Here is a 19,602-nt window from a genome sequence, read left to right on the forward strand (position 1 = left end):
CTTAAAATTAGTGTAGCAGCTCTGAGGTTGATCAGGCATGGCTGGTCTCTCCACTGCAACCTGAATGGATGCATCTGAGGTAGCTTTTAACCAGTGTTGCACCAGGAGCTGCTTTATCAACTGTTTTATTGGCTGTGATCCAGAAATCCCAACCTTTAACCTGTTGTGAGCCTACTCATCCTGCTTCTTCCTCTGAGCTGCTGCTGTCCTTCCTCAGTGCAAGTCATCTGAAGTGAAATGGCAACTTCTTCCCTGGCTGGCCTCCCATGCATTTGCATCATCTTTGCAAACAGAAAGGTGAACTTCATTCATCACCTGCCACATGAAATCCTTGTCAAAGCAAAGGCTGCTAGAGGGCACCATTTTTTTTATGGCTGGAAATTCTTCTGGGAGCACAGTCACAAATGCCCTGACACATGAATACGTATATAATTTCATCTGGTGAGACAGCTAACACTCAGATGGAACAGAAGCACTTTGTCTAGGTTAGATAAAAGCCAATGAACAGCACGTGCATGACCCTTTCCTTATGTTTGAAGAGTTCAAGGTCCAGAAGAGATCACTGCCTTTTATTATGGCTAAAAAAGGCACTCAGTTGCCCTGCTTGTCAACCAAAACATATATATTTATGTGGAACTGGAGCCTACAAAGTCTCTCCACTCTGAACAGCATCAAATCCTGCTTGCTCAGTTGTGCTAACAGAGGGGTTAGCAGAACAAGGTATTTAGTTAATGAAAGACATGGCAATACATCAGCCTGAGAAAAAGAATAAAAGCAGATGAAACTTCATACCATAGAAAAGTATCTTAGTGCAAGAGTAAAACTGAACTTGCCTGGTGAATGTCTCCTCCTTCCAAAGCATCGGTCACATAGCCAGTCACAGAAAAAAAATGACTGATTTTTGTCACTACCTGTCCCCATGTAGATGCTTAGCTTTGGAATACCAGACAGAGCAGGAAAAAGTTCAGTAGGTGCAGAAGACATGAGACATAGCAGTTCACTTAAAGCAGGAATGAATGCAGACAGACGCTCCCTGCAAAGCAAGGCAACAGAAAGCAAAGACACGCACTTTGCTCACTTAGCTGGCAGGGGCAAAATAGCCACCTCTCTTCCAGAGAAACACCTAGTTATTGCACAACACAGCCAGAAAGCTCAAGCACAAATGGGAGAGTTCATCTATGCGACATTTTCAAGGTCTAGTTCAATCCGTTGCATTCAAACTGTTTGAATGCAGCTTCATCCACAGTCTCAATTTCTGTTTTCTAATTTGGCTTATTAACCATGTGAGGCAGAAACTGTCATCATGTGTTTATAAAGCAGCCAGTGCTCCAAGGAATCCAGCCTTATTTGGGACACTAGAAATTACTACAAGAAGAGTTTAAAAAGAGAAAGAATTTGCCAGTGCAGCTGATTTCCAACATGATCCACAGATCAGACCAAATTTATTCCTACATATATCAACACAACAGGAGTTGTAGTCATGAAATCAAGTGCTGACTTCTTTTGCATTATATCAAGCATTTGTTTAATGCACTGAGCTCTTTGGCCTTTACTATTTCCTATATGGCCATGAGAGTACAAAAAGGTAAACGTCTAATGCCATGATCCTCTGACATGACTTGGTCAACTCTTTGAAGCCCCTTTTGAATTCTGGGGTGTCTGTCAAGATAAGGTGATACGTTCCCAGGAGAGAAGCAGCTTGAATACGGGCAGATAAGGCACGAGGCATCAGAAATATGTGCAAGACCAAGTTACAGGAACTACTTAACAAAAATGCTTATTTAGCAGTTTCAAAAGCATAATATTCTACAGACAATCCAAGAAATAAGAGGAAACAAAACTTCCTATAAAGATGACCTAATCTCACTATTTTAAGCGTTAAATTTATCAAACATGCCCCATTCAGCACTCAATTAACTGCTTTCTCATTTCAAATGCAGCAGGTCTGCAGTGCACAGAAATGTAATTATTTATACACCACTATCATTGCCACTACTGCTTGTACTTGTAAAGCATCTTGATTACTCTGATGAGCACCATGGAAATGCCTATAAATAAAATAATCATCTCCTCTCATTAAGTTACAGCGCATGGACTGGGGAAGGATGATTTTCCTTTGTACATTCCTTTTGTAAATTTTACCATTTCACAGAGGGAGTAATGCAACTCTGATGACACTCAGGAGAGTGTCAGGATTCTTGTCACTATTTCATCTTTGAGAAGCTTGTGTATTTCCATGAATATTTTCTCCTGAAGATAAAGTAGTTTGTCAGAATTCGGCATTAAGAACCTCTTTCTAACGTTGGAATCAGACATGCAAAAACCTCTTTCTAATATCACGTCACAAGGTCAGCCTTTATGAAGCAGTATGCAGTGGAAAACCTAAAAGTGACCACCACACCCACAGCAGAAACTTGCACACACAGGTTGGAGACTTCAAATAAACTTTGATCAAAATACAAACATTGAAAGAAACCTTCCAATCAAAAAAAAGTCTCAGTGGGCCAGATTTGCTCCTCAGGACTCTTCAACACTAAATGATGCCACAAACAAATACTAAACATTCAATTAATGTCAAATCACAAGTAATCTCACTCTTTTCATTAACTGCAGTACTGCATGTACTTTTGCATACAGTGAAACAGCTGGGGTGGCAAAGATTCATGTCTCTATAATGCACTAGGAAATACCACATTTCAGAAAATGGGGAATTATAAACTCAATAAAACAAGCTGAATGTAAAAACTTTACTCAGACTTTCAGTGAAATCAGATTTCTGCAGCAAAAATTGGGGGTGAAGCCATGACGTTGCCACAATGAAAACAGTGCCGAATTAAGGCACCAGTCACTGCATGGATATCAGAGCCTGATGCAAGGAATTCAAGGTTGCCGTTTATTTTTAGATTCAAGAAGAGTCATATATTGTGGCTGCTATGGACAACAGCTTGCAGTAGGAACTGCTAAATTACACTGATCTTTGTGCTCTATGGACAGCAGTAGCTCCACGCAAGGCAGCATATGCCAAAATGCACTCTGCCCCACAGCAGGACTTCTCTAGGTGAGCTGTACTTTGAGAGCAAGCAGCATTTCCCAAACCTCTGCTAAAGAATCAACATACAACTTCACAGGCTGGTCCAACCACAAGGCCACAAGCTCAGTTCAGTCCAGGGGCTGATGTGGTCTTGCTCACTGGTCAGAGGTAGAGGGGAAAACACCACTTACTCACGTAACCGGTTTGAAGGTGGACAAGAGACAACAGTTCTACAAAAGCTCACTGGGCATCACCATTTCTGCACGCTGCCCAAAGCGGCAGCTCACCTCTACCTCCAAAATGCTGGGTCTTCTCAAAGAGCTGAGGCGTTTTAAGGGTCCAGTTAAAAATCCTAATCCAGAACTGTAAGCGCAATAGGACTTTGCGTTGGCATGAACTGGCAACTGCTTTCAGGTCAGACCCATGTAATAAGCCCTTTCTAAAGCAGCTGTGATTTGATGTGCATGATCCTGCACAATTTCTCGCTGGGCTGCCGGTGAGGGATCGTTTGACTCTGCCTCTCCTGTTCCTTCCCCCCACCACTTCCAAAGCTCCCACTGCATCACTCTGCATTGCTGCTTATTTACAACATGCTACCATATCTATGGACAGACCAGTGGGAAAGTCACCCACCCATGTATAAATTACATGGATTATGAAGTAAAAGTGTTGGGTCAAGACAAGTGGAAACACAAGCTTTGACAGGCACAAGAGATTTTTGCATTTCTGAAGCTACAATAGGCCACTAATGCATGAGATACTACTGTTGAGAGAAAACATGAATATCAGACAGGTTAGAGGGATATGCTATATTCAGCTCCCAGGCACTGCACCTGGACTAGTACACTTTATGAGCCAATATTTGGTATTGGAAAGATGAACATCTTCACTGGTGAAGTCTGTATGTTGGTCAGACTCACTGCCTAGTACTAGCATGGTATTTCAAGAGTCAGCATTTGAATGATTCACTCCAGAGACAGGAGACGGAGTCACTTTAAAGCGATAGTTTCAATCCCTAGAACAGCCAGTGTCCAACCCACACAAGAGCTGGGCTGCCTCACTCCAGAACATGAAACAAGAAAAACAACAGCAAAATAAGATCCTCCCTCTGTTACAGAAGACACTAAGACCTGCAAAATTAAGCTTAGCATTTTCCTTGAGGAATCTAGCTCTTTCTGGTCCCCAAAACATACCTTACATATTCCTTTAAGGCTTTTCATAGATGCAGTAATATTAAATGGCTTATTGCTCTGCTGCTGCTAACAGGAGACAGATGTTTCCTTCAGTTCCAGGAATATGTAGACATAAAGCATATTATGATAACCCACTAAGTATTTTTGACTCAAATCCCTTTTTGCATGTTATTTCTTCACACATTTAGTCAAGAAAATGCACCAGAGTTCCATACTTTTCCTGCTAAGTACTGAGCTAGCCAGAAGAGCATGCATGGATCATTATCTTAACAAGCCCTCATCGGAGGGCAGGGAAAAATCAAGCAACACATTTTCACTTAGTGAATCCATAGCTCGAGAGCTCCTGCAATTGCTTAAGAGCCAAATCAACTGGTGGCTGTGAGCCGAACTCTTCATGTTATTTATTTAGTTAGTCCAGAAGACACACACTGCACACTGGCGTGCAGGACAGAGCATCTGTTTCACTCAGACGGTTGGCTGCATTCTTTGCTTGATATTAATATCAGTGAAAATTTAGTAACTTAACCACTGGCATGAGAAGTCTGACTTCTAAAAGAACAGATGGCAGTGATCATCTCAGGTTAATTTTAGGCTTCAAAAATTGTTCTGAGTCAGCAAAGCCTCAAAATAAGAGAAAGTAAGGGAAAAAGATAACATCTGTAAAACCTCCTACCTGTTTCCCATCCAGAGTATACAGCTTTTTGACCACTCCCGTCTCCAGCTTTATAGCTTCAGTGATGTCAGTGAGAACTTGCTCAAATGAATGGGCAGTTTTCTTGTTCAAGAGCACACGGACTGCCTTTCGGGGCTTCACCCCACTACGGATGATGGTTACCAGCTTGGGACGCACAAAATCTTTGTTCTCCTTTGCCTGGGCACTGTTGCTGCTGGCCAGAGACTGAGGTGCTTTCTGGTTGGCGGATGTCTTCACATTGACAGACCAGTTGGGGTTGACATTCTTGGTGTATTCCACCTTCTTGAAGAAGTTGTCAGATGAGCAGACGTAACTCTCCCCTTTTGAAAGAAATTAACACAGGTGTAATTCTACAGGTTTTTTTATGATAGGAATGCTGCAAAGCAGACACTGTGCATTTTCCCCCGTTAACCAAGTAAATCCCTAATCATTGTTTTCATTAGACCTGCCATGGCAGTTTGTTATTAAAACATGTCTTATTTTAATTTTACAATAATATTTATGTTTATTAAAATACATCTAGTATTTCCCCATCAGCAAATACACTGTCACTCAGAAGTGACATGAACCAGGGGTTAAACAAGATTGAGTTAAACATGTTTAGGTACCTGAGGATGCAACTAGGCTGTCTAAAAGCTCCTAAACACCTAATTCATTCAATTATCACCTAAATTTCTGTAACTCTGCCAGCTTCCTTTTTGCATCTTCACACACCCAGCTATTACTTCAGTCTGTCATCTCTTGCTGAGAGGGTATCAACATTCATCCAAAAGATACCTTTTGTGTCATGCCTGAAAAATGATGCAAATCTGGTACTGAAGAATCTCTACCAAAAGCAGCTTTGATAAATCTAGCAGGCATAACAACTAGGCTTTGTTGTAGTGTCAGTGGTTTATTGGAAGACAGACTTGGAAGCCGCTGAGATAAAACGCTACACCATTGCTTGCTTCAAGATAGCTGGTATTAACAAAAAAAAGTATATATTAAATCCAAACTTACACATGGTAGAGAAGGGTGAAATATTACATAGTCACATTTGTAATCAATACAAACTATCTCCATCCCATCCAAAGGTGGTTTGAAATTTAGTCCACCATTTACAGTATCCTGTCTACCTTAGGTTTGAAGAGTACCATAGCACACAAGGATTTGTGAGAATCTTCTGGGCCTGCAAATCTGATGGATCCTAGAAGATTTTTTACTAGAATAAGACTGTAGAACAGTTTCCCTAAGGGAATGTAGCTGTCTAGTCTGAAATGACTCAGGCAGCTGAGCACGTGAGGATGCACTGAAAAAAAAATTCAGTCATTGCTAGAGTAAGAAACTTTCTTTGTCTCCCCATTTGATACAATTTTGATGGAAACTGAAGGCATAACACAGGCACCTATAGGACCTTATGGTGGTTTTTTGGTGTTTTGTTAGGCTGATCTTACAGGAGAAAGTGAAATTCTTCAAGTGTTATGGTAGGTTTGAAATCAAAATACAGATATTTTGAATGAGGAAAAAACTCCTCCTTCATGTAAACAGACTGGCTGCATTTCCTTATTTGTTACCTACCATGAACTCTAGGGCCTGGACATCTAAGAAAAGCCTGCCCCAACATCCAAGTCTGGCTTTCCATTACAGTATGTCTAGGACAACATTTGACATATATTTGGCAAGGATATAAATATGGATTTCCAAACAGCCCATTGCCTTCCACAGAGAATTTTGGAGTCTGGACATGTATCAGATATCAAGTGCAATGCCCGTATAGTCATCCTTCTGCTGACTAAATTATATTCCTGATAGAGTCACTAAGACAATCCCTTCATAAGACACATGCAAAGACTACTAACAGGTACATAACACATAGCAGAGTCTTTAACATGCTTAGAACAAGCGGATGTGTAGCATTTATGTCCTTAATACTGCTCAGTGTTTGATGCCACAAAAAAAATTTTTTTGCCCTGACTTTACAACACCACTTTCTGGCAAACTGGGTATACTCTTGGTGCTTGCACCTCCACCCATTTGCATAAAACGCCCCAAATCATTTGCCAACAGGAAGCAAGTGATCTGTGTCTCTCCTGAAGGAGAAGCAGAAACACAGAAGGCAGAAGAGCGCTAAGAAGGTTTATGATGAGCATATTTATCAATTGGGCATTTTTAGTCCACCAGTGTACCCCAAACCGACTGACACAAAAACCCCATTAGAAAGTTCTGTTGGCTTTAACTACACAAACGTATATTCAAGGGATGTATGCAATGAACAGAAACCCTCAAACTGACAGTGTAGTACCTATAGCTGAAGCTCCTTAATTCCTCACATTTCTTGAGCTGGACTATGTAGAAGCCTAAAGATATCCCATGGAGTGACATACATCAAGACAAATTCCCACTGGAGATATTATTTTCCAGAAGCATCACATCCCTTGAATCTTCTGATTAATAAGTGATAAATTGTAGTTTAATCATCTGCTTCAGCCAAGTGACATCTGGTGTAGAGGGGGCCCACACTTCTCTCCAGTTTCACAGCTCACTGAGTGAGAAGTGGAGCAAGGGGAGTTCGACATGCTTGTGGGGAATTAGACCTCCTAAGCACCCAGAGCCTCCCCAGCCCATAAACCCTGGGCAGCAGGGCCTTTCCAAGAGTGCTCAAGAGTAATATCACACTGAGGGATGGGAATCCCATGTTTGAACACAACACTAGGACCAAGTGATTTGAACGCTGTTCTTGCCTCTTTCCCAGGAAACTCCTGAACTGACCTGGGCCTCACCTTCCCTATCTGAAAAACAGGAGAAGTGATATTTGTCACAGAAAGGTTGCAAGGCTTAACTTTCACCTGTGTTTACATAATACTTTGGGAGAAAAGACACCATGGTGGAAGAAAGTATATATTTGTACTGTTCTATAAACACATGAGGTCTTAGAGTGTATTTTCTGTGAATAAGTTCCTCATTTTAAAGTAAACAGTAGAGATTATTGCTCTGTTTGGTAGAATACTATTATACTTAGGCCCAGCTGCCTCCTTTCAAGTTCTTCACTATACTCTGTAGTTGTCTAGTGTATTTATAGCAGTGTACACTGAAGGCAGTAGTGGCATGAAAGCAGTATTCCTTTCATAGGCTTTGTTTCCACAAAGGTGGTATTAGGTAGTTGTATATATGCACTGGCCTTTCTAGTTATGCTCACAGTCATAAGTGGAAAATGTAATCTGCCCTTTTTCACATTGTTTCATTTAACCTAACCCCTAGCAAATATTTTATTCAATAACTGGCCAGAAATTTGCTTGGAGTGACATTGCTCTGCAGTTCAGCGTAGCAGCTCTTCTCAGCAACACTTCTGCAGTTACAGCAGTACAGCTCTGGGAAAAAGGCACTGCCTTCTTCCCTAACCCACAGATGTAACCTGAAGTGTTCAGTGATTTTAAAGATGACTGCAATTTATGTCTTCCCAAACTCGGACAGTTTACGGCCCTCAAATAACTGAATTATATTGCAAGTTCCTTAGTGAGGCACATCCCTTCTACCATTTGCTATCCAGGAGCATATACTCTGTTTCACTTCCTACAGCTGCGTTTTGCTCAGATCTTACCATGAGGCGGTAGCAGGATCGGGCAAGCGCGTTCTTAAATCCACAACTTGCCAGCCTTGAACACGTGTACTGGTCACGTGGTGACCAGAGGGTCACCAAGGAGAGAAATCTTATGGGGACTATCACTACCACAGAGAGAAGGGAGGTTTCTCCACTACGTCTATCTGTGCTAAGCCTATAATGAGGAGTCAAGGTGTACCACCGTGCAGTTGCAACAAAATTAACTGTGATAAGCACAGCATGGTTGTCAAAGACATGCACAGCATAACAGAAAGGAAGGGGAGGAAGCGGATGGAAAGACTCAGAAGTAAAAGAAAACTCAGAAGCACCTGGCTCCCCAGATCTGAACGTGAAAGTCTGCACACACATTTGCAGGGACAAGCTGGTAGTCAGCAAGCGGCTGTGTACATGTGCAGAAACCCAGCTGGAAGTCATGACTCCAAGGATGATGAACAGCCATTTTGTTGCTTTCAAACAAAACCCCAAATGGCAGCCCCAAAGAGACGCTCTCTCAAAGGGCGCCTCACCCACACATCTTACAAGTTTGGGGTGCGGGTGTCTACAAAAGTGAGAAGCATCACCCTGACATCTAGTCCACTGCCGAACACACTGTCCTTAGGGCCAGGGTGCTCGTGGTGCCAAGGACAGCATTTTTCTAGTTCAGTGCCAAGTCAGCACAAGATGCCCTGTCTACATCGCGAAGCCAAAACTCTGCAGGTTGATGCGCGCTTGGCATCATGCCAGCGCGCTCCGGAGGCATCACTATTTCTGTCATGCCATCAAACCAGCCACACCATTGATTTATTCCGTCTATCATGCCCTCAGCAAGAGATGGACTGACCGTAGAGCTTTGAACTTAAGTCACCATCAGCATATTTGCCATTTAAAGCCATGGTTTGTACCATACTGAATTACACCGGCTGCAAGCGCGCTACCCATTACTTTGCAACCTATTTGGCAGTAGCACAAGGAGATTATTCAGCTCCTAAAGAAGGGATGATCTGAACAAAGATAAGGTTTGCCTTGAGAGAAATTCTGCACTCAAGATGAGTGCTAAGTCTTCAACCCTCTTACAGCGGCTCCTTTTGACAATACTAAAAACGACAGGCTGCGCTTTCAAAAAAGTTATCCTCTCTCAGCATGCACCAGCAAGTTTAAGTGCAATGAACTGTGTTTAAAAGTCTTGCAGGAAAAATTGGGAAAGCTGGATTGAGGCCATTTCAAAAGTGTAACTGTTAGCAGTTATTCAAAAAACAGTCTCTGTGGGCTGCAGTCTATTTTGGCTGTGAGCTCTGCTGTCTTGAAGTTGAGCATTTTATATTGTGCCCAGCTTTCACATTTCATGGAATTTATTATAACTTCAATAGAAAGTGTGTTAACACCTTGCAGGAGTTCATTGTACTGTGGTAAACTAGGCCTTTAATTTCTACTGCATGAACCTGCTACTACCTTATACACGAAAAATGATACTCCTGTCTCACGACCAACTCTACCATGGCAAAACGGATCTGTGGGATAGCTTTCTTCCTTTGGCTCTTCCACAACGACATCTCACACGAGTGAGAAGCACCTCTTGTTCTACTCATAAAATGAATGAAATGCATGATTATTAAATTGCCTTCCAAACCACATAATGCCCAAAGCTTCATAAAGAATTTGCCACGCCAAGTTATCTGCAGGGACCAACACAGTCCTAGTATGACAGCCAGGATGAGTAAGCAAAGCAAACAGAACTGCAAGGGTAAGCTTCGTTATATAGGATGTAATTAGGCAAGCTGTCAGGATAACAGCCACACCAAACAATGCCACAGGTCACCGAGATCTCGGTGTTAGGCTACATGAACTTCAGCTTTCCAGGCAAATTGGAACATGTGCCCACTGGGTGGAGATTTCCATACACTTCCTAAAACTCCCCCAGCCCCAGCACACACCAGGGTCTGTAGAGCTTCAGGGTGGAGCCTCTCCTGTGACTACTTTAAACATTCCTGGACAGGAATTTGGAAAAGATTCCCCAGGCCATGACAGAATATAAAAGCTTGGAAACACTTTCTGGAACATCTCGCATAACCCCCAAATGTTTGCAATTAAATCCCACCAAGCAAAACAAAATCCTATTCAGCTTTTTCTGATGCTTAAACTGAAGCAAGAACTGATTTCAGACTGGAGCAGCCCAGTATAGAACAAGGACATAAATCCACTATGTGAAAGACCCTCACCTCCAAGGCACAGCAGGGCTGGGCTGCGCTCTGCCTAACCACCCCAGCACACCAGGAGCTGAGAGCGCAGCTGTGCAGCTTCCCCTAAATGTTACAACTCTCAAGCACTAGTTCTAATCTCTGGTCTGAATTTTTCCCTTTATTCACCATGTCTAATCCATGCTATATTTACACCTGATAGGCTTATTTCACATTTATTTCTGACTCTGACCATGGGCAAAGGACCCTTTATTCATATTAAATCTGCCTCTGCTTAGAAGCAGGCCCAAAGTCCGTGTATAACAAAAAAATTGAAAGATGTAGACACCTCAAATCCACTGACCAGACCCTGAGGAAGACTGAGGGAGGAAAGGAAAGCACTTGAACAAGAAAACTCAGAGCTCTGACTTCCATCTCTCTCCCCCCTACGGAATTAGGGCAAGCAGCTGCTGCAGGAGGTAGGACTGGCTGGCAGGACTGGCCAAGCTTCCTCTCTGCATCTCAGTTCCTCACTGGTGACACCACCTTCTTCCACCTTGACATGTTTAGACCACAACCTCTCTGGCAGCTCTCTCTTCCTACTCATTCCACAGTGCACAGTAGGATGACCAATTTTTTTGGTGCCTCTAAACACAGCATAACACACACCTCATCTTGACAAGGTGGAAATTTGGTTTCTTCAGGAGGCATCAGCCCCTCCTTTAGGAGGGAACAAACCGCAGCCTCCTCGGCACTGAGGTTAACTCAGGGCTGTGCTGGCTTCAGCAGTTCGGGATCTGTTCCCTATGCCTTTAGCTCCCTCCCAAGTTGCAGCTCACCATCCCTGTCATTATTTTAAGAAACTGCTAGAAGAACCATGTGGAAAAGTTGCCAAATTTTGAGTTGCACTAAAAATAACCTTTTGTCCCACAAAGAGATCTTGGCAGAATGGAGACAGTGAGTTGGGACCCAAGTTTGGGGCACAGAGCCAAGAGAGGCATTTCTTAAGCCATCTCTGCTGCCAAAGCCAATGTATAACATCAGCTTGTGTCTTTATCTAGTCCTCCATTTAATGACAAGAGCAACCAGAGCTTAGGCATGGAGCATTTATCATCTCATTGCAATGGGTCTATCAGAACATGGGTGCTGAAAAAAGCCACCTTGTAGAGATGCTGGATTTCAGTAGAGCCTTGGATGACAACGTAAGCTGCTCTAATATCAACTGCAGCATGGCCAGAAAAAATGGCACAATTTTTTTTTTTTTTTTTTTAGCATGTTTCATATTCAAGTTTTCCCACTGCACAAGGGACAGAATTAACTGTTACAACAGTGGCTCAGCAACAATCTATAAGGGTAACTTCATATATAGAAGTCCTAAAGCCTTGGTCCTTGGAACCCATTATAATATGAAAGAGAATAAAGATTACCTAGTGCTCTCTTCCGGAAGATTCACTAATTGACTGGAACAACCATAACAGATAGCTGCACCTGGCCCAGGATCCAGTCCTGCCTCCGTATCTCAGCCAAGGGGCCTTTGGAGCACTTAAGTGGAGGTTTCTGTTGGCAATTTACCTGATAGTCAAGGTCAGAGGTAACGGTGCAGTAACAGGCTGCTGTACTGCATCAAACCAACATACAAGTTAAGGAGGAGCACACCCCTAATCAATGGCAGCATGTACTTGCATATTATTTGCAAATACATTAAAAATGAATAGCTGACAATAGAGAGACAAAATTAAGAAGCAACTGCAGTGATGGAAGATAGCCATTATGGGTGAGAGAGAAAAATTGATCCAGCTGGTGGGCTGCGGGAGGAGAGGGTCCTTGAGAGACAAGGATAGAGCCAGCTGTCTGGGCACAGGAGGCTGGACAGCAATGCAGTGACGGGTGAGGGAGAGCTCCGGGGGCAGCAAAGAGCACCTGCACGGCAGAGTCCTGGTGGGAATGTGATCAGAAGAGTAGGAGGCAACTCACTTGTTCCATTTGTACAAGTGGGAAGTAAAACATTCATCCAGACTCTTATGGGAATGATCTCTAATACCACGAGAAGAAAGTCTCCCAAGTCTGGGGCTGGAAACCAACAGGATTATTTCCAATTTCCACTGAATTAGTAGCACACCAAATCTTTGTTCACCTGAAGTGTCTGCTGTCTCAAGGATATAAGTTATTGTTCAGTGATTCTCTACCCTACATAAATGTATTCAGACTACACCATGCAAGCATGTTTTTTAATCACCCAGATGTAATCAAGTACATTGAACATGACATGAAATATTAATATCAGTAATTCACCAGCTATTGCAGAGCAAAGTACTGAGATTAGCATCTCTGATCGCCTCTTTTCCTAGGTTCTACTTGTTTATTGGAAACTATAACAATAAATTAGTCATAGTATAGAAAATAACTCTGCTTTAGTTACCCTCATTATCAAACCTCCAATGACCGCCTCAGTCTAACCAAAAAATAATTTATATAGCACACACTCTCTATCCTTGTGCGGTTTTACATTATATGCACCTCAGTGCAATTACTCTGAAGTTCTGTTTATCCATGCATGTATCTAGTACACAGTCATACAAACAAGCTAATAGCACAGGTTACCACAAGGTTGAAATTACAGTATAATGACAACCGCTGCATTATAAATTAAAAGTGGTGTCTCTCCCAGATTGCTTTTCTACAATAGGGGAGTAGCCCATTGCTAGAAATATGGGAATAGGGCTATCGTTAAGCTGCCAATGACAGCATACAGAACTACTTTTGCATCTTCGGCCACCCTATTCCTTTGTTTTCACTCCGCTCAGCCTGCGTTCCCCCGGCCGACGCTCTGCTGGGGACACGGCCGCGCACACAGTAATTCCACTTCTGTTTTAGTGCCACTTCTTCGGTGCTCCATTTCCAGATACCGTTTTGGTAGAACAAAGCCAGATCCCAAATGCCAGCATCTCCTGCCTGTACCCCAGCCACTTAAAAATATCTTTTTAAAAACTAGGTACCTTCTTGCCTGCAGCACAAAAAACAGCGTACAGCAGGTACAATAATGAAAGGCTTGTTAACTTATTTGACAAAAAGCAGAAAGAGTATAAAATAACAATCTATATTTTCTCTTGGGAAGTTATTCCTGAAGATGTACATGAAACCTCAGAAAAGCAGGACCAAGAGCTGCCATTGGAGGAAGGCTGTGGCCGTATTGAGAGATCAGACTGAAAGATGGCAGGATCTCTAAAATTAAGAACGGCCACACCTCCATTTGACAGCTCTGTCGTAACTGGGCTGAGACTAACTCCAGCAGGACAGCATCGTCTCCGTGAGACGGCAACTCGTCCCGAGTAAAACGCTCGCATGGAGAACGGTGTTTATTCTATTGTGTTTCCCCTACCCATCGTGTTTTGGGAAAATGAGCGTCCCGCTTGATGGAGAGGGAATGGCAGGGAAGGAGGCCGTAGGCAAGGTCGCACAGGGACTCGGGGCTGAGGCCAGCCTGCGGCCATGGCTCACCCGCTCAGGCCCGTTGGGTTTTATTAAAGGCCCGGTGGCTTCTCGCTAGTGTCACCAAATGAGCCAGGGCAGCTGCGGGGAAGAACAGACCAAGGAGCTGGGAAAAGCAACTCCCCTCTCCGACAAAGCAACCAGAATATTCCAGACTCGAACAAAGGATCAAGCATCCAGAGCGCTGTGGGAAGGGAAAAGCGCGGCGGCTGGGGGCCCCGCATACTCCTGTGCGCAGGTCTCAGCACCCCCTCCACGCACAACGCCCCAGCACGCCCCTCCAGCACCAGCCCCCTCGGGAACCCCAACACCCCCCTGCAATCGACCCTCCCGACACCTCCTCCACACACCCCCGGTGTGAAAACCAATCTCTCCAAGTGCAACCCCCCCCCCAAATACCCCTCTCCGCACATGCTGCGTTCATGAACTCCCCCTCCAAACCCACTACATGAACGCCCAACCCCCCCAACGCACACACGCTTCCCCCCACACACACTGCATGAACCAACACTCCCTTCCACGCTCCCATGCACACACACTGCACCAACCCCCCCCACACCCTGTGTGAACCCCCAAACGCCCAGCACACACCCCTACAAATGCACAACACCCCCTTCCACGAACCCCTAGCACCCCCTCCACACCCACCCCCCCACACCCTGCACGAACCCCCAGCACCCCCCCACACCCATGTACACACACCCTGCACGAACCCCCAGCACCCCCCCACACCCTGCACGAACCCCCAGCACCCCCCCACACCCACCTACACACACCCTGCACGAACCCCCAGCACCCCCCCACACCCACCTACACACACCCTGCATGAACCCCCAGCACCCCCCCACACCCTGCACGAACCCCCAGCACCCCCACACACACCCACGTACACACACCCTGCACGAACCCCCAGCACCCCCCCACACCCACCTACACACACCCTGCACGAACCCCCAGCACCCCCCCACACCCACCTACACACACCCTGCACGAACCCCCAGCACCCCCCACACACACCCTGCACGAACCCCCAGCACCCCCACACACACCCACGTACACACACCCTGCACGAACCCCCAGCACCCCCTCCACATCCCCAGACACACCCCCTGCACAAATCCACGGCATCCCCTTCCGCACCCCCTACACACACACTGCACCCACCCCCAGCACCCCCATACACACACCCAGCATGGACCCCCAACACACCCCTGTACACACACCGCACAAACCCACAACACCCTCTTCCACACCCCTGTGCACACACCCTGCACGACCCCCCCACACCCTGCCGTGCACACACCCTGCACGACCCCCCCACGCCCCCCGTGCGCACGCCCATGCACACACACACTGCATGGAGCACCCCCACCCGGCCCCCCCACCCGCGCTGCCCGTGAACCCCCCAAGACCCCCCTTTTCCACTAGCCGGGAGAGGGGGCCGCCCCCAGGACAGACACGCAGCCGTGCCTGCCCCGAGCAGGACACAGCCCTCCAGCTCCGCACCCGAGCCAGCCCCGGGGCGGGGGGGGCACACAGCCCCCGCACTGCTGCCCTCTCGGCCCCTCGCCAGGCAAGGTCAGCCCGGCGGGGCAGCAGCGTCCCCAGACCAGGAGGAAGGTGACCTCAGAGGCAGCCCCGCGTGGCGCAGCCCCCTCCCACCCCGCCTCCTCGCCGCGCCAGGCGGCCACGCTCGCCGCCCGCTCATTACCTTCCTCCAGCTCGTCCATGCTCCCGATCTTGCGCGAGCCATCGATGGTGTATATGTACCGCACCCCCTGAGGCAGGTTAATGTTGTCGGACAGGGACCGGGTCAGGTCAGCCAGGAGAGCATCGAAACTCCGGAAGCGGTCGGAGGACACGGCGTATACAATCCCCTTGAAGTAGCGGTCCCCGTTGCGATAGAAACGCACCTTCTTGGCTTTCTTCTCGTTGCTCAGCGCCTGCAAGGTGCGGGTCCTGTAGAAGCTGCAGTGGGCGCTGTGAGTGGGGCTGGGCAGGCCGTTCATGCGGGAGCCTCGCATGTTTCTGGACGCCTTGTCTCTTTCGTCAAAGTGTCCAAAATCAAGTTCCATAGTTTGGAGAGCCCTAAAGATCTGAAGCTGAGTGGGAAGGAGACGGGGAAGGAAGGAGCGCAAAGGGCGCACGTTAGGGCTGAGCAGAACAACAGTCTGGAGAGAAAAATTACCCTACTGCAAGAGCTGCGTCTGGAGCAGGACACAGACGTGTTTGGGAAGTGCCCCCTCCGCTGACCCAGATTTGTGTGGATTCTGGGGCTGAGGGAAGGAGGGTCCTTACATTTTGAAAGGGATCCAGCTACTGGGAGCAGGGAACGCGTTTCGAGTGGGCAGTCTGCTCCCACACCTGGGAGTTTTCAAAGTGCAGTAAATTGGGACTCGGAGCCAAAGGAATACATGACGACTACAGCTCGGCCCCCAAAAACTTATCCAAACATCAGCTGGTAACGAATTAAACCTCTAGGCCCCGTGAGGTTTCCTTTGGCAACCGAAAACAAGGAGATCCCAGTGAGTCAGCCCTTCAATCTGGCGAATCATGGAAGGAACCAGAGCATCTGAATATTTAACATTAGAATAAACTGGCATTTATGAAAGAATGGTCACAGGGGAATAAGCCGTTTCTTTGTGACAGCCTGTTCAATAAGGGTTCGCAAGGAGACCCAGCCCACCCTTCCCCCTCTCCGCAGCCCCCTCCTCGCCCATCAATCAACCCCCAGGACCAGCCTACCTCTCTAAGAAATGACTGCAAAGAAAAAATCTGTCATTGAAAAGAGGCTTCGATAAGCTCTCTTCAATCTGAGTCTCTTCGGAATTGCATTTCTGCTCCCATTTAATGAGGAGGAGAAAACAGAGGGGCTATTGCCCCCCTCCCCAGGCCGGTGTGCCTGGGGAGCGCCGGCAGGCCCTGGCGGCACCTTTCATTGTTCCCTGTGCCGGAAAGCCGAGGCTTGGGCTGACACCCAGCCAGCGGGTGTTTTTGCCTAGCATATCGTTTTTGCTCCAGACCAAACCTCCTCGCCCACCTAACCCTGACACAAAAGGGGGAGAATCCTTCGGTGCTGGGGGGAGCGCCTGGTGCTGCCCTGGTGCAGCCAGCAACGTGCCACTTGCATCTGCCGGGTTGCACCGGGCAGAAGCGGGATTTACACCCAGCATTTGGCAGCCAGGTATCAGTCTAGGAAAAGCTGTTGCTATCTCTTCCCCACCCCTCACATTTGCCAGAACAGGGCTCCCTCGCAATGTCACTGTGACCTGTGCGAGAAGGAAATCATTGTCCCCAAACTGCAGTAAAGCCGAAGGTGACAATGCAGGCGACCTGCCCAGAAGCCCCAAGCAGGGAGTGTCCCCCCACGGCACCAGCTGCGGCAGAGACAGCCTGGTGCCATGCATGAACAATGAAACAGCCAAGCAACTTCGGGAATGAATTGGGGGATGCAGGCGTTTTGTTTTAAAAATGAACTGCAGATGCTGCAAGGTCCTACGAGAAAGATTCCTCCCTTCCTTCCAATATCCATTACTTTTCTGCACGCAAGTCACTAAAAAAGCTCTACTCACCGGTTTGCAGCGCGCAGGGTGGAGATGCTGAGAGAAAGAAAACCAGGCTCACTCTGCCTTTGTTGTCTGAGCTCCAAGCAAGAAATTCCTGCCAGGGTGGATGAGACTCCTCCTAGGTCCTAGTGCCTTGTTCGATCCCTTCATGGTAACTTTGCCTCAGTTGTTTTTACTCTGTCATCTGCTTGTAGTCTTCCCATCTGTATTTGAGGAGAAAAGGATGCGTTCACTCCAGCTCTGGATATGTTAACAGATGGGGAAACAAAAAGTTTAAAGGGGCAAACCTTGGGGTCATGTTCAGAGGGAGCAAGTTTCCCTTTGGCTCTAGCTTCACCAAGAAAGCATCTGACCCCACTGAAAAAAAGAGCATAATTAGTCTGCTGCACCAATATTACAGGATTACCACTACAGTGAGGTCACAGCTGCAACATGCTGCGGTGCTGGCACATGATTCCAGCGTGTTGGGAAAGCGACTAAGAGCAAGAGTTCACAAGTGGCACTGGACCCAGTATTGCTCCTGTACTGCCTTTACACAGCCTTCATGGTTTATACTGGCAAGCAGAAAAGGAGAATTAACTTGGTGGTTCTGCATGCCAGTGCCCCTGAATAATTTCTCTCCATTAACATTGGACATAGGCCAAAACTAGAACTCTGAATCCCAGTTCATTCAAATCTCCAAGGGATTCAGGCTAGAGTCATTTGATATAAACTTAACCAAACAGATTCAGCCTGGCTCATGTCCCAAACTAAGAGAAGTTTATTTTCTGATCCCTCTGCAGAAGGACTCAGCTGTTAGGAAACTGCACTAGGCTCTTTCCCTGAGACGGTGAAAACCTTCACCTGCTTTGTGGATGGATACTTCCATTCTGCTGGTAGGAGAGCAGCAACCCACTCCTAACCCCACTGCTGCTGATCCATCTTTATTCTAGGTAACAACAGATCGTAGAAATGGGAGGGTCTTCTCATCTGCAGCAGGGAATCTTTCCTAACATGCTGTGTCTGTTTTGAATGAGAACCATCAGATTTTGTCATTTTGGCACATTATGGCATATCACATTTACACAGAAATATTTAGCATTTACTCCAGCTTTGTCTGCCTTGTACATGATAGTCCAGGCAATGCTGACACGAACCCACTGAAAGCTCATCTTCTTTGTTTCCCGGCAATTTTCACATATTATAGTTATAAAAATGTTCTTATTCCCTGAAGACCGTCCTCTCTCATTTATAGAGGGCTCCGCTGCATCCTCTGCCAAAGCTGTCAGCTGCTCCAACACATGCTTGGTGGGATCACTGGGGAGGAGACTGCAGTTCACCTCTCCCTCTTCAGAAATTAGCACTCAAGGGGGCCACAGGAAAGAGCAGGATCTGTGCTCTCCAGGGCATGCTTCCTTAGGCTTCTGCATGCAGATGCAAGAGGCAGATGAGACTTTAAGCCTTCTCCATCCCATTCCCAGATTAGATAATGCCTGGCCATTTGTGACCATGTGCCTAATCTGTCTAGAATTAACACAATTCTTCTCTATATCACAGTACTGTTGTAAATATAAATTCATTCATATTTAAAAATGCAAAGATATATTATTATGCAAGTACTAAGTGCAATAACAACAAGAATACAGAAAAGGAAACCAAATCTAGTCTTCAGCAGTGCACAGAGCTTTGATACAGAAGAGGCAGACTATATGGGATCACATCCAAGGCATTGGATACTACTGCAAGGGGAGCCTGGAAGGATGATGTCAATCCCCCGCAGCCAGTGGAATCGCACAGTGGTTGCTCATCTCCCCCAGTTTGGCTCATATGGAGTATTCTGAGGACAGCAAAGGGTCTCACATCACATTGACTCTTGACTTCTTTCCACATCTGAGAACT

The 19,602-nt window shown here is 46.2% G+C and overlaps 1 protein-coding gene across 2 annotated transcripts in view; it reads right to left on the reverse strand.

Annotated features, from left to right (window-relative positions):
- Window positions 1–17,767, reverse strand: part of DCX (doublecortin) — a 76,296-nt gene extending 58,529 nt beyond the window's left edge. For both annotated transcript variants that reach the window (XM_013955112.2, XM_013955111.2), the window contains exons 1-3: window positions 17,731–17,767; window positions 15,870–16,260; window positions 4,898–5,238 (exon numbers count right to left, since the gene is read on the reverse strand). In XM_013955112.2, the coding sequence (XP_013810566.1) occupies window positions 4,898–5,238; window positions 15,870–16,233 (705 nt within the window). In that variant the 5' untranslated portion in view covers window positions 16,234–16,260; window positions 17,731–17,767. The remainder of the gene's footprint in view (window positions 1–4,897; window positions 5,239–15,869; window positions 16,261–17,730) is intronic.
- Window positions 17,768–19,602: the final 1,835 nt, after the last annotated feature.

The sequence above is a fragment of the Apteryx mantelli genome, chromosome 13 (genome assembly GCF_036417845.1).
Source record: "Apteryx mantelli isolate bAptMan1 chromosome 13, bAptMan1.hap1, whole genome shotgun sequence".
NCBI classification, from domain to species: Eukaryota; Metazoa; Chordata; class Aves; order Apterygiformes; family Apterygidae; genus Apteryx; species Apteryx mantelli.